This window comes from Salvelinus sp. IW2-2015, linkage group LG20 (genome assembly GCF_002910315.2).
Source record: "Salvelinus sp. IW2-2015 linkage group LG20, ASM291031v2, whole genome shotgun sequence".
Lineage (NCBI taxonomy): Eukaryota > Metazoa > Chordata > Actinopteri > Salmoniformes > Salmonidae > Salvelinus > Salvelinus sp. IW2-2015.
The window spans coordinates 31,526,863-31,541,446 of record NC_036860.1 but is presented as its reverse complement, the minus strand read 5'-3'; the positions used below and the strand labels follow the sequence as shown (position 1 = coordinate 31,541,446).

At 42.1% G+C, this 14,584-nt stretch overlaps 1 protein-coding gene across 1 annotated transcript in view; it reads right to left on the bottom strand.

Moving 5' to 3' along the window:
• Positions 1 to 13,578, bottom strand: part of exoc3l2a (exocyst complex component 3-like 2a) — a 30,617-nt gene extending 17,039 nt beyond the window's left edge. Inside the window, exons 1-3 of the mRNA XM_024013744.1 lie at positions 13,413 to 13,578; positions 2,543 to 3,036; positions 1,564 to 1,784 (exon numbers count right to left, since the gene is read on the bottom strand). Of these exons, the coding sequence (XP_023869512.1) occupies positions 1,564 to 1,784; positions 2,543 to 3,012 (691 nt within the window). The 5' untranslated portion in view covers positions 3,013 to 3,036; positions 13,413 to 13,578. The remainder of the gene's footprint in view (positions 1 to 1,563; positions 1,785 to 2,542; positions 3,037 to 13,412) is intronic.
• Between the last annotated feature and the right edge of the window lie 1,006 nt (positions 13,579 to 14,584).

Below are 14,584 nucleotides of genomic sequence, written 5' to 3'. Positions count from 1 at the left end.
GAAAGCAGTATCTAGATCCATCGGATATAGTGATCACAATATAGTAGCCATATCTAGGAAAACCAAAGTTCCAAAGACTGGGCCTAATATAGTATATAAGAGGTCATACAATAAGTTTTGTAGGTGTCCCTATGTTGTTGATTTAAAGAATATTTGGTGGTCCGTGGTGTGTAATGAGGAGCAAACAGACGCTGTACTTGACACATTTATGAAATAGCTTATTCCAGTTACTAATAAGCATGCCCCCATTAAGAAAATTACTGTAAAAATGGATATATCCCAGTGGATTGAGGAGGAATTTAAAATTGTATGGATAAGAGGGATCAGGCAAAATGAATGGTAAATAAGTCTGGCTGCACAACCGATTGGCAAAAATATTGCAAATTGAGAAATCATGTGACCTAAACTGAATAAAAAGAAGAAGAAACTACACTATGAAACTAAGACATCATAAAGAGTGATAGTAAAAAGCATTGGAGCACCTTAAATTACATTTTGGCTAAAAAGGCAAACTCAGCTCCATTGAATCAGATGGCTCATTCATCCCAAAACCGACTGACAATGCCAACTACTTGAATAATTTTTTATTGGCAAGATTAGCAAACTTAGGCATGACATGCCAGCAACAAATGCTGACACTACACATCCAAATATAGCTGACCAAATTATGAAAGACAAGCATTATAATTTTGAGTTCCGTAAAGTGAGTGTGGAAGAGGTGAAAAAAGTATTGTTGTCTATCAACAATGGCAAGCCTCCGGGGTCTGACAACTTCGATGTAAAATGACTGAGGATAATAGCGGACGATATTGCCACTCCTATTTGCCATATGGAACAGCAGGGACTGTGAAGCAACATAAACATAGGCACAGACACATGCATACACACACATGATAACATACGCACTATACATACACGTACACATGGATTTTGTATTGTAGATATGTCGTGGAGTAGGGACCTGAGGGTACACAGTGTGTTATGAAATCTGTGAATGTATTGTAATGTTTTTAAAATTGTATAACTGCCTTAATTTTGCTGTACCCCAGGAAGAGTTATGGGGATCCATAAAAAATACAATACAAATTTCTTGACCTGGCATTTTGGATTGTTGTGAACACGCAATGTACTACACTGTCCTATGATTGTACCTTGTCTGTTTTGGTCCCTATTGAGCTCTGCGAACAGTAGCTCTGGATGAAGTTCTATCTAAAGGGATCTGCAGTGGGAGGAAGTCAGTCATTTCCGGCTTTCATAGCCTGGTGCTGATTGAACCCGATGACTCGGGGGTCCGGGGACCGCACACAGCTCATCAGAAACCAGCATGGGATTGGAGGAGGAAATACTGCGGGACCTGACCAGGAAGTTCCTGACTCGTAAAGTAAACACTGAAACTTACAAACACTGACTGTGGGAGGTCTAAGGTGCTCATGTCAGAGACAGAAGTAACCTGCACTGACCCTTCCATGATGTTTCGATTAGGTGATCTGTGATTGGTTGGACCTGCAGGAAACATACCATATCTCCCCTCCTGATTGGTTTGTTTTGGAGTGCCTTATATACCTGAGAGAGGTTCCCTGGGTTTGACCACTAGTGGCTCCTCCTCCAGCTCCTCCTCAGCCTCCTGGGAGTTGTGGTCCGACAGGGACTCCCTTTTCAGCTTGCCAAGGCTGACCATCCTGAGGAAGGAGGGCCGGCGGCAGGACTCAGCCTCGCTGCCGGCGCTCAGGTCATCACAGGGCAGGCTCTCTCTGCGTTGCGTCTGCTTCCTCCTCCCTGCAAATCTACAAGCAGAAGAGAACCATTAGGAGAGGGTCGGAACTATATTATGCCAGAGTATGACTTTGAAAGGCAAGAATGGCTATGTGTGGATTTCCAGAGTCTGAAATATTGTGTGGAAATAAAGGTACCATCTAAAATATAAATGGAATGGGATACATAATTGTTACCAAATACTGTAGTGTTCAATGTTAACGTGTGACCACCATATCTAGACTAGGCTTCATATGCTATAAATAAGCAGGTATTTAAATGCTTGAGAGGTGATTGTGACTTTCCCTGACTGGAGCACTCAAAGTGAAAACTGTTTATAAATAGTGCTTAGGTACACAACATGGTATTAGCAAACAAAGCAGTTCTATTCATAAACATAGTAACTCATGGAACATTTGTATATTACATAACCAAATAGGAAATGATTATGCTATATGCTGTGAACATTTCCATCATTTTGTTACAGCTTGTATGGGGGACTCAGTCCTACCCGGTAACAGGAAAATCAGTTTGGATAGACAAGCAAATCAGTAATTAATGGAACTCAACGAAAGCTCTTTGGTCAAGACATTACGAATGAAAATAGTTATTGAGTCATATTATATATAGACATTACATGTATGTTAATCTGTGGCTCTGAGCCCGTATTTATAAAGCATCTCAGAGTGGGAATGCTGATCTAGGATCAGGTCCTCCCTGTCAATGCAATCTTCATTGTGATCTAAAAGGCATAACTGATGCTAGATCAGCAACCCTCCCTCCCAGTTACCGGAGCAGGGTCATGATCTCCTCTGAGCTCCTGCGGAGGCCCTTCCTCTTCTCTTTCTCAGGCTGGGGTGAGTGGGGGTCTGTGGGGCATCGCTGGGACGGGAATGTCCCCCACACACTGCACCCCGACATACGCAGCCCCTTCCCCAGCTTCCCCAGGGTCTTCAGGGGCGAAGAGCCGCATAGCCGCTCAAGGGTTCCCCTCAGGGGCCTCCCTCCTCCTTTAGGGGCCTCAGGGCCATGCCTCTCCGCGTTCACCTCATTCTCCTCCTCTTCCCCGTCACGTGACGAACTGCGCTGGAAGATTTTTCCCCCACATACCCCCAAATTGGGGGGCTCACCCTCGTTCCTCTCCTCCTCAAGGTCCACCTCATTGAAGGGGTTCAGGTCCAAGTTTAACCTGGGCAGGATGAGCTCACCATTCCCATGGTTACTCTTGATCCTCCCCGGGAGGTTCTTAAGGATGGGCATTAAAATGTGCTCAAGAATCAAATACTGCAAAGACACAAGGCAAGTTAGTTAGAAGAGAGAATGAGATCACAGATCATTTGAACAAGCTAGTTAGGCTACCAATACCAAGAGCTCAGTAGGATTGTGCTGGAAAAGGTTGAACAGATAATGAAAGCTAAAACCAGAATGAATGGTAGAGTAATGTTGTACTCGGGGATCTACAGAATATTCTAATAGCATAGGAACTGTTGTAATTATACTATTCATTATGGACTTTACTCAGAGCTAAAATACCAACACAGATGATTAGCCAACAGCTCTTTCAAGTTACGACAGTACAACGTGCTATAGTAATGTACAGGTAACTGCCAAAATAAAGGAAACACCAACATAAAGTGTCGTAATAGGTCATTGGACCACCACGAGTCAGAATAGCTTCAATGCACCTTGTCTGGAACTCTATTGGAGTGATGCGACACCAATCTTCCACAAGAAATGTTATAATTTGGTGTTTTGTTAATGTTGGTGGAAAGCGCTGTCTCCGGCATCGCTCCAGAATCTCCCACAAGCGTTCAATTGGGTTGAGATCTGGTGATAAGATGGCCACGGCTTAGGGTTTCCATTGTTTTCATGCTCAACAAACCATTCAGTGACCACTCATACCCTGTGGATGGGGGCATTGTTATCGTATGGGGGCATAGCCATGGTAGCCAAAATAATATCAAAAATAATGGCCTGCCCAGCATTTTATACATGATGGGATGTTAATTGCTTAATTCAATATACTTTGTTTCCCTAATTTTCTCAAGTGTTTCCATTATTTTAGCAGTTACCTGTAGATAATCCATACAGTACATAATGACTTTCACCTGTACAGTACATTTCCAACAACCTGTTTATTCAATGTACATTATGTAGGACCTAATGCTCTAAGATCTTCAATTGTTTTAGGTTCCTGTACGTCTTCAGAGAGCAGTGGTTCAAAGTTACATACAGGGCATTGGGAAAGTATTCAGACCCCTTGCCTTTTGCAGATCTTGTTACGTTACAGCTTTATTCTCATCAATCTACACACAATATCCCATAATGACAGAGCAAAAACAGGTTTTTAGAAATGTTTGCGAATGTACTAAAAATAAAAAACAGAAATATCACATTTACATAAGTATTCAGACCCTTTACTCAGTACTTTGTTGAAGAACCTTTGGTAGTGATTACAGCCTTGAGTCTTGAGTATGACGCTACAAGCTCGGCACACCCGTATTTGGGGAGTTTCTCCCATTCTTCTCTGCAGATCCTCTCAAACTCTGTCAGGTTAGATGGGGAGCGTCGCCGCACAGCTAGTTTTAGGTCTCTCCAGAGATGTTTGATCAGGTTCAAGTCCGGGCTCTGGCTGGGCCACTCAAGGACATTCAGAGACTTGTCCTGAAGCCACTCCTGCATTGTCTTGGCTGTTTGCTTAGTGTCGTTGGCCTGTTCGAAGGTGAATCTTCGCCCCCAGTCTGAGCTGATCGCTCTGGAGCAGGTTTTCATCAAGGATCTCTCTGTACTTTGCTCCGTTCATCTTTCCCTCGATCCTGACTAGTCTCCCAGTCTCTACCTCTGAAAAACATCCCCACAGCATGATCTTGCCACCACCATGCTTCCTCATAGGGATGGTGCCAGGTTTCTTCCAGATTTGACGCTTTGCATTGAGCCCAAAGAGTTCCATATTAGTTTCATCAGACCAGACAATCTTGTTTCTCATGGTCTGAGAGTCCTTAAGGTGCCTTTTGGCAAACTCCAAGCAGGCTGTCAAGTGCCTTTTACTGAGGAGTGGCTTCCATCTGGCCACTCTACCATAATGGCCTGATTAGTCGAGTGCTGCAGAGATGGATGTCCTTCTGGAAGGTTCTCCCATCTCCACAGAGGAACTTTGGAGCTCTGTCAGTGTCACCTCCCTGACCAAGGCCCTTCTCCCCCGATTGCTCACTTTGGCCGGGCAGCCAGCTCTAAGAAGAGTCTTGGTGGTTCCAAACTTCTTCCATTTCAGATTGATGGAGGCCACTGTGGTCTTGTGGACCTTCAACATTGCACACATTCTTTGGTACCCTTCCCCAGATTTGTGCCTCGACACAATCTTGTCTCGGAGCTCTACGGACATTCCTTCGACCTCAAGGCTCGGTTTTTGCTCTGACATGCACGGTCAACTATGGGACTTGATATAGGCAAGTGTGCGCCTTTCAAAATCACATCCAATCAATATAATTTACCAAAGGTGGACTCCAATCAAGTTGTAGAAACATCTCAAGGATGATCAATGGAAACATGATGCACCTGTGCTCAATTTAGAGTCTCATAGCAAAGGGTCTGATTACTTATGTAAATAAGGTCTGTTAATTTTTACATTTTTTTTTACATATATACAGTACCAGTCAAAGGTTTAGACACACCGACTCATTCCATGGTTTTTCTTTATTTTTTCTATTTTCTACATTGTATAATAATAGTGAAGACATCAAAACTATGAAATAACACATATGGAATCATGAAGTAATCAAAAAAAGAGTTAAACAAATCAAAATAATTGAGATTTTAGATTCTTCAAAGTAGACACCCTTTGCATTGATGACAGCTTACTTTTTATTTTATTTATTATTTTTTTGTTGTAAAATCCAGCCACCCAGAAGTTGAACAGGTACCAGGCCAACACCAGTCTTAACTTCAACTTCAAAGAAAAAGCCATATCTCAGACTGGCCAATAAAAATAATAGATTAAGATGGGAAAAAGAACACAGACACTGTACAGAAGAACACTGTCTAGAAGGCCAGCATCCCGGAGGCGCCTCTTCACTGTTGACGTTGAGACTGGTGTTTTGCGGGTACTATTTAATGAAGCTGCCAGTTGAGGACTTGTGAGGCATCTCTTTCTCAAACTAGACACTCTAATGTACTTGTCCTCTTGCTCAGTTGTGCACCGGGGCCTCCCACTCATCTTTCTGTTCTGGTTAGCCAGTTTGCGCTGTTCTGTGAAGGGAGTAGTACACAGCGTTGTACGAGATCTCCAGTTAATTGGCAATTTCTCTCATGAAATAGCCTTCATTTCTTGGAACAAGAATAGACTGATGAGTTACCAAAGAAAGGTCTTTGTTTCTGGCCAATTTGACCCTGTAATCGAACCCACAAAGGCTGATGTTTCAGATACTAAACTAGTCTGAAGAAGGCCAGTTTTATTGCTTCTTTAATCAGAACAACAGTTTCCAGCTGTGCTATCATAATTGCAAAAGGGTTTTCTAATGATCAATTAGCCTTTTAAAATTATAAACTTGGATTAGCTAACACAACGTGCCATTGGAACACAGGAGTGGTGGTTGCTGATAATGGATTTCTGCATAAATTGGTCATAACATTTGATCTGATCTTCATCTGAGTCACAACAATAGACAAACACGGTCTGCTTAAACTAATAACACACAAACAATTATAATTGTTAATGTCTTAACCAGGTAAGCTAGTTGAGAACAAGTTCTTATTTACAACTGCGACCTGGCCAAGATAAAGCAAAGCAGTGCGACAGAAACAACAACACAACAACACATGGAATAAACAAGCGTACAGTCAAAAACACAACAGAAAAAAAGAAAGTCTATATACAGTGTGTGCAAATGGCATGAGGAGGTAAGGCAATAAATAGGCCATAGTAGCAAAGTAATTACAATTTAGCAGATTAACACTGGAGTGATAGATGAGCAGATGATGATGAGCAGATGGTGTGTAAGTTGTCATACTGGTGTGCAAAATAAAAACAATATGGGTATGAGGTAGGTAGATTGGGTGGGCTATTTACAGATGGACTATGTACAGCTGCAGTGATCGGTTAGCTGCTCAGATAGCTGATGTTTAAAGTTAGTGAGGGAAATGTAAGTCTCCAGCTTCAGCAATTTTTGCAATTCGTTCCAGTCACTGGCAGCAGAGAACTGTAAGGAAAGGCGGCCAAAGGAGGTGTTGGCTTTGGGGATGACCAGTGAGATATACCTGCTGGAGCGCGTGCTACGGGTGGGTGTTGTTATCGTGACCAGTGAGCTGAGAAAAGGCAGAGCTTTACCTAGCATAGACTTATAGATGACCTGGAGCCAGTGGGTCTGGCGACGAAAATGTAGCGAGGGCCAGCCGACTAGAGCATACAGGTCGCAGTGGTGGGTGTTATAAGGCGCTTTGGTAACAAAACGGATGGCACTGTGATAGACTACATCCAATTTGCTGAGTAGAGTATTGGAAGCTATTTTGTAGATGACGTCGCCTAAGTCGAGGATCGGTAGGATAGTCAGTTTTACTAGGGTATGTATGGCGGCGTGAGTGAAGGAGGATTTGTTGCGAAATAGAAAGACGATTCTAGATTTGATTTTGGATTGGAGATGTTTGATATGAGTCTGGAAGGAGAGTTTACAGTCTAGCCAGACACCTAGGTATTTGTAGTTGTCCACGTATTCTAGGTCAGAACCGTCCAAGGTAATGATGCTAGTCGGGCGGGCGGGTGCGGGCAGCAAACGGCAGATTTCCAATCTTTAGGGATCTCGGACGAAACGAAAGAGAGGTTGAACAGACTGGTAATAGGGGTTGCAACAATGGCGGCGGATAATTTTAGAAAGACAGGGTCCAGATTGTCTAGCCCAGCTMATTTGTATGGGTCCGGGTTTTGCAGCTCTTTCAGAACATCCGTGGTCTGGATTTGGGTGAAGGAGAAGCTACGTAGGCTCGGGCAAGTAGCTGCGAGGGGTGTGGAGCTGTTGGCCGGGGTTGGGGTAGCCAGGAGGAAAGTATGGCCAGCCGTAGAGAAATCCTTATTGAAATTTTCGATTATCAGGTATTTATCGGTGGTGACCGTGTCGCCTAGCCTCAGTGCAGTGGGCAGCTGGGAGGAGGTGCTCTTGTTCTCCATGGACTTTAACAMTGTCCCAAAACTTTTTGGAGTTAGAGCTACAGGATGCAAATTTCTGTTTGAAAAAGCTAGCCTTTGCTTTCCTGACTGACTGTGTGTATTGGTTCCTGACTTCCCTGAACAGTTGCATATCGCGGGGACTATTCGATGCTAATGCAGTACGCCACAGGATGTTGTTGTGCTGGTCAAGGGCAGTCAGGTCTGGGGTGAACCAAGGGCTATATCTGTTCTTAGTTCTACATTTTTTGAAATGGGCATGCTTATTTAAGATGGTGAGGAAATTACTTTTTAAGAATGACCAGGCATCCTCGACTGACGGGATGAGGTCAATATCCTTCCAGGATACCTGGGCCAGGTCGATTAGAAAGGCCTGCTCGCAGAAGTGTTTTAGGGAGCGTTTGACAGTGATGAGGGGTGGTCGTTTGACCACGGACCCATAGCGAATGCAGGCAATGAGGCAGTGATCGCTGAGATCCTGGTTGAAAACAGCAGAGGTGTATTTGGAGGGCAAGTAGGTCAGGATAATATCTATGAGGGTGCCCATGTTTACGGATTTAGGGTTGTACCTGGTGGTTTCCTTGATAATTTGTGTGAGATTGAGGGCATCTAGCTTAGATTGTAGGACTGCTGTGGTGTTAAGCATATTCCAGTTTAGATCACCTAACAGAACGAACTCTGAAGATAGATGGAGGGCAATCAATTCACATATGGTGTCCAGGGCACAGCTGGGAGCTGAGGGGGGTCTATAACAGGCAGCAACAGTGAGAGACTTATTTCTGGAGAGATACATTTTTTAAATTCGAAGCTCGAACTGTTTGGGCATAGACCTGGAAAGTATGACAGAACTTTGCAAGCTATCTCTGCAGTAGATTGCAACTCCTCCCCCTTTGGCAGTTCTATCTTGACGGAAAATGTTGTAGTTGGGTATGGAAATCTCAGAATTTTTGGTGGCCTCCCTAAGCCAGGATTCAGACACAGCAAGGACATCAGGGTTGGCGGAGTGTGGCTAAAGCAGTGAGTAAAACAAACTTAGGGAGGAGGCTTCTGATGTTAACATGCATGAAACCAAGGCTTTTTCGATTACAGAAGTCAACAAATGAGAGTGCCTGGGGACACGCATGGCCTGGGTTAGCCTCCACATCACCCGAGGAACAGAGGAGGAGTAGGATGAGGGTACGGCTAAAGGCTAGCAAAACTGGTCATCTAGTGCGTTGGGGACAGAGAACAAAAGGAGCAGATTTCTGGGCGTGGTAGAATAGATTCAGGGCATAATGTGCAGACAGGGGTATGGTGGGGTGCGGGTACAGTGGAGGTAAGCCCAGGCACTCAGTGATGATAAGAGAGGTTGCATCTCTGGACACGCTGGTTATACTGGGTGAGGTCACCGCATGTGTGGGAGGTGAGACAAAGGAGGAATCAAAGGCATGTACAGTGGGACTAGGGGCTCCGCAGTAAACTAAAACAATGATAATTATCCTAAACAACAGTATACAAGGCATATTGACATTTGAGAGAGACATAAAGCGAGGCATAAAGCAATCACAGGTGTTGATTGGGAGAGCTAGCTAAGTCAACAACGGGTAAGACAACAACAACTAATCAGCAAAGACAACAACAGGTAAAATGGCGATTGGACTATTCCTCTTTACAAAACTATTTGAGTTCTGCAATATTCTTGGGATGTTTGGTGTGAACCCCTCTCTTGAGGTCATGCCACAGCATCTCAATCGGGTTGAGGTCAGGACTCTGACTGGGACACTCCAGAAGGCATATTTTCTTCTGTTGAAGCCATTCTGTTGAAGATTTACTTATGTGTTTTGGATCGTTGTCATGTTGCATCACCCAACTTCTGTTGAGCTTCAATTGGCAGACAAATATAGTTACATTCTCCTGCAAAATGTCTTGATAAACTTGGGAATTTATTTTTCTGTCGATGATAGCAAGCTGTACAAGCCCTGAGGCAGCAAAGAAGCTCCAAACCATGATGCTCACTTCACCATACTTTACAGTTGGGATGAGGTTTTGATGTTGGTGTGCTGTGTCTTTTTCTCCATGCATAGTGTTGTGTGTTCCTTCCAAACAACTCAACTTTAGTTTAATCTGTCCATAGAATATTTGACCATCTGGAACATCCAGATGCTCTTTCGTGAACTTCAGATGTGCAGCAATGTTTTTTTGGACAGCAGTGGCTTCTTCCGTGGGGGTCCTCCCATGAATACCATTCTCGTTTAGTGTTTTACGTATCGTAGACTCGTCAACAGAGATGTTAGCATGTTCCAGAGATTTCTGTAAGTCTTTAGCTGACACTATAAGATTCTTCTTAACCTCATTGAGAATTCTGCGCTGTGCTCTTGCAGTTCTTTTTGCAGGACGGCCACTCATAGGGAGAGGAGCAACAGTGCTGAACTTTCTCCATTTATAGACAATTTGTCTTACCGTGGACTGATGTACATCAAGGCTTTTAGAGATACTTTTGTAACCCTTTCCAGCTTTATGCAAGTCAACAATTCAAATTTTGTAAGTGTTTTTATAGGGCAGGGCAGCTCTAACCAACATCTCCAATCTCGTCTCAATGATTGTACTCCAGGTTAGCTGACTCCTGACTCCAATTAGCTTTTGGAGAAGTCATTAGCCTAGGGATTAACATACTTTTTACAACCTACACTGTGAATGTTGAAATTATGTATTCAATATAGACAAGAAAAATACAATAATTTGTGTGTTATTAGTTTAAGCAGACTGTGTTTGTCTGTTGTTGTGACTTAGAGGAAGATCAGATCTAATTTTATGACCAATTTATACAGAAATCCAGATAATTCCAAAGGGTTCACAAACTTTTTCTTGCCACTGTAGGGTTAAAGGAAAATATATATTTTCCTTTATTAATTCCCCCTAACCTTGCTACCCTTCCCCTAATTGGAGTACACTAAGGGACAACAACACCTAGGCTTCTACTTCCAGCTTATATGTACTATATACATTTTATGGACACAGTATGTTTTTCATTAGGTATCTTGTTTTTTTGTTTGTTGTTTCCCTCCCCTCAACCCCTCCCATCTATTTCTGAACACCATCCAGTTTTGATTTCTATTCGCCATATATTTTTCAACAATGATGTGATGTTTCACAAAAGTTCTGAACCTTTCTATTCTCATAGTTTCTACAGATTGTAAAGGAAAGCTTTTTGCTAAGAGTATTATTATATTATTGATCGATTGACAATGACTTTTCAAATACTCCAGCAGTGCTATTTAGAGAGTTAGCTCCAAGTAAATGTTGCAATTCTTCAGCCATTCCTGAACCTTGCGACCAAAAACAAGCTAAACACTGAATGGACAGTACCAAAACAAATGATCTAATGATTTGGTCTCTTCGCAGCAAAATCTGCAGAGCTGGGTTGGTTGTATCCCCCATATATATATATATATATATATATATATATTTGTTGTTTTTGGTATCTTTTAGTATTCACTGTGTTAGACTAAGCACAGGTGATTAGATGATGTTGAAGTTGAAATGGAGCTGGAAGAGCAGAGGCAGCACCTCTTTACTTTGCGACTTGCGGTAACTCTGCGGTTCTAAATTGATAGTTATTTAGTAATATGAAAATGTCAGAAACATTACCTTGCTTGACCATGCTGTAGGTCATGTAACGGTTTGTTACATGCGATATGTTTTGTGGACTTCACCGGACAGATGTTGCTAATGAAACAAATGTGTGGTTGAATATATTCTGCCACTGTGTCTTCTCATTGTCTCTGCCTTAGGCCTATATATCACGGTGTCAAGGCATATGAACTAACAGGTTATAGAGTAAGCAACGCAATTATCACAACACATAGGTTGTAATATGGATTTTTGCTCACAGTTTAGAGATAATTGGGATTGATCCCATTTAGAATTAGTTAAAACTACAGTTTGTGAACATTAGGAACAAATGCTGTGAAATATTTCAGCTTTTTTTGAACAATAAGTGAGTTTGGATTGAACTATTTGCACATTTTTATTTGGCGGATTCCAAAATGTTATTTTCCATTTTATTTTACAATGCTCAGCTCAAATCTTAACAGTGATTGTTTCCTTAACTATTCATGTGTTTCAGAGGAACACTGTGAATCCATGTGTTAAACCACTGATTAACATCTCAGTTCAGAATCCCAAAAATATGTACAGTGTATGAATGTTGGATTGTGTTGAGGCCAATGTTCAGCTGGTGCAGACACATTGAACAGCAACACTGGGAGCAGGAGGTTAGTTTCTAAACAAACACTGGACATTCTGCTCCCTAATAGTTTCGAAAATAACAGGAAATATAAGTAGCGTCTGTCTGTAGCTGGCTACATTATTTTATTTTACTAAAACACCTAACTATTTTAACAACTTGGTATAACATCCAACTGTGTTTATGATTTAATCACTTAAAATTCCTCGCTAAGTTCAGAGTGAAAGAATTGATTGGGTCAAGTGGTTTTAGTGCCTGGTTGCCTGGTACACTAGCTTGCTGACACTGCATGTAATTACATTTAGTACTGCAGCGTACTATATAACCATGTTTAACCATACACTACTGTATAATGCACAGGTATAGGTAATGTGAACTTATTATAAAGTGGGAAACAGAGGTTTTGTCCAAAAATAACATATAATAATGAAAATATACACTGTGTACAAAACATTATGAACACCTAATCTTTCCATGACATAGACTGACCAGGTGAATCCAGGTGAAAGCTATGATCCCTTACTGATGTCACTTGTTAAATTCACTTCAACCAGTGTAGATTAAAGGTTAAAGAAGGATGGTTAGGATGGCCTTGAGACACAATATTGAAGTGCCTTTGAACAGGGTATGGTAGTAGGTGCCAGGCACACCAGTTTGTGTCAAGAACTGCAACAATGCTGGGTTTTTCACACTCAACAATTTCCCGTGTGTATCAAGAATGGTCCACCACCCAAAGGACATCCAGCCAACTTGACACAACTGTGGGAAGCATTGGAGTCAACATGGGCCAGCATCCCTGTGGAACGCTTTCAACACCTTGTAGAGTCCGTGCCCCAACGAACTGAGGTTGTTCTGAGGTTGCAACTCAATATTAGGAAGGTGTTCTTAATATTTTGTACACTCAATGTATAAATGCCGTTTAGCAGATGCTTTTATCCAAAGCTTGCATACATTTTACGTAACATGGTAAGTAAAATATAAAGTAGTTCTTAAAGTCTTGGGAGATGGAAACATGAAAGGTATATGGAAATAATTGAATTATCAGCCCAGTCTAGAAATATGTCATATTGATAAAAAAACATATATTTTTAGTTTTTTTCAGAGAAAATCAGAACATGCGCACAGACCATCACACTATGGTACAACAAAGCTAACCTGAACATATGATGATTGTATAGCCATTTAGAGAATTTGAGAAAGGACGGCAAGAGGTTCAGAAATCAGAAGTACAACGTACGTCCCGCTTTTTCATAACATGAGAAATATCTGGATTCCTCTTACCTTGTGTAGTTAATGCACAGTGTCTCAGTGGAATGTCATCCCGATGTGTGTTGTACGTAAGTGTAGCAGAGTGTGTGTGTGTGTGTGTATGTGTGTGAGAGATTGTGTGTGTATCTCCTCTGTGGCTCAGCAGAGCACTGTGCTCACCCGGCTTCCTGACTCTGGCTGTATTGTAGCTGTAGATGATGCGTTTTCCTGAGGAAATTTCCCCCCCACACACACACACATACACACACATGCATGTTCTGGGAGATTTCAAATTATACTAATTGCATGACCACTGGCAGCACATTCTTCTACAATGGCTCCTTCTTTTTAAATTCAGCACGTTTCTTTGTGTGTGTGCGCGTGCGTGCGTGTGCATGCGTGTGTGTGTGTGTGTGTGTGTGCAGATTCATCTCTGTCTGAGGGTCAGTTGATAAGTCGGCGTTGTGCTTCTACATTCTGAGTTGACCTGAGTAACAGAGAATATTTCCAAGGGCTTCAAAGCTAATTTCCTATGTGAAGCTTTTCAACAATCGCCTTCACTACTCTGACATGAGGTCAGTCTAACATACAATACACCAATTTTTTTTTTTTACTGTTTGTAATATAGACCTTGAAGAGAGCATGTGAACAGATTAAGGGCTGGTGTGTTTAATATCTTACATGACCAATCAAAAGTAGTTTGAGGCCCACAGTATGTCATGAATCAGACATCTAGAACTGACATTTAGTTCATATTCAAAGATGCTAGGTACATTTCATAAGATGGTTGCTTTGCTTAGAAACCTTTACAGTGGAAAGAAGTTCACTTTAGTGCGTACTTACAATTTAGCATGACAAGACTATTAGGTTGATTCCATGCCAACTTGAACAGCAGTAAGCTTCAAACTCTTGCACCTCCAGTGATCAATGTTGTCCTCCTGTGCCCACTAGTGGTAGAATTGTGGACCATCTGGATCATTTCCTATAACCAACACAAGGGGGATGTCTTGAGGAAGGTGATGTCTGTTAGTTGAGGATGTTGATACACTACATGAACAAAAGTATGTGGACACCAGCTCGTCGAAGATCTCCTTTCAAAATCATGGGCGTTAATATGGAGTTGGTCTATGGAGACAGATACCTGCCAAAAGGTTGAGCGTACAACAGTGAAGTTTCAGTCCGCTAGGTGTATCTCTACAGCATGG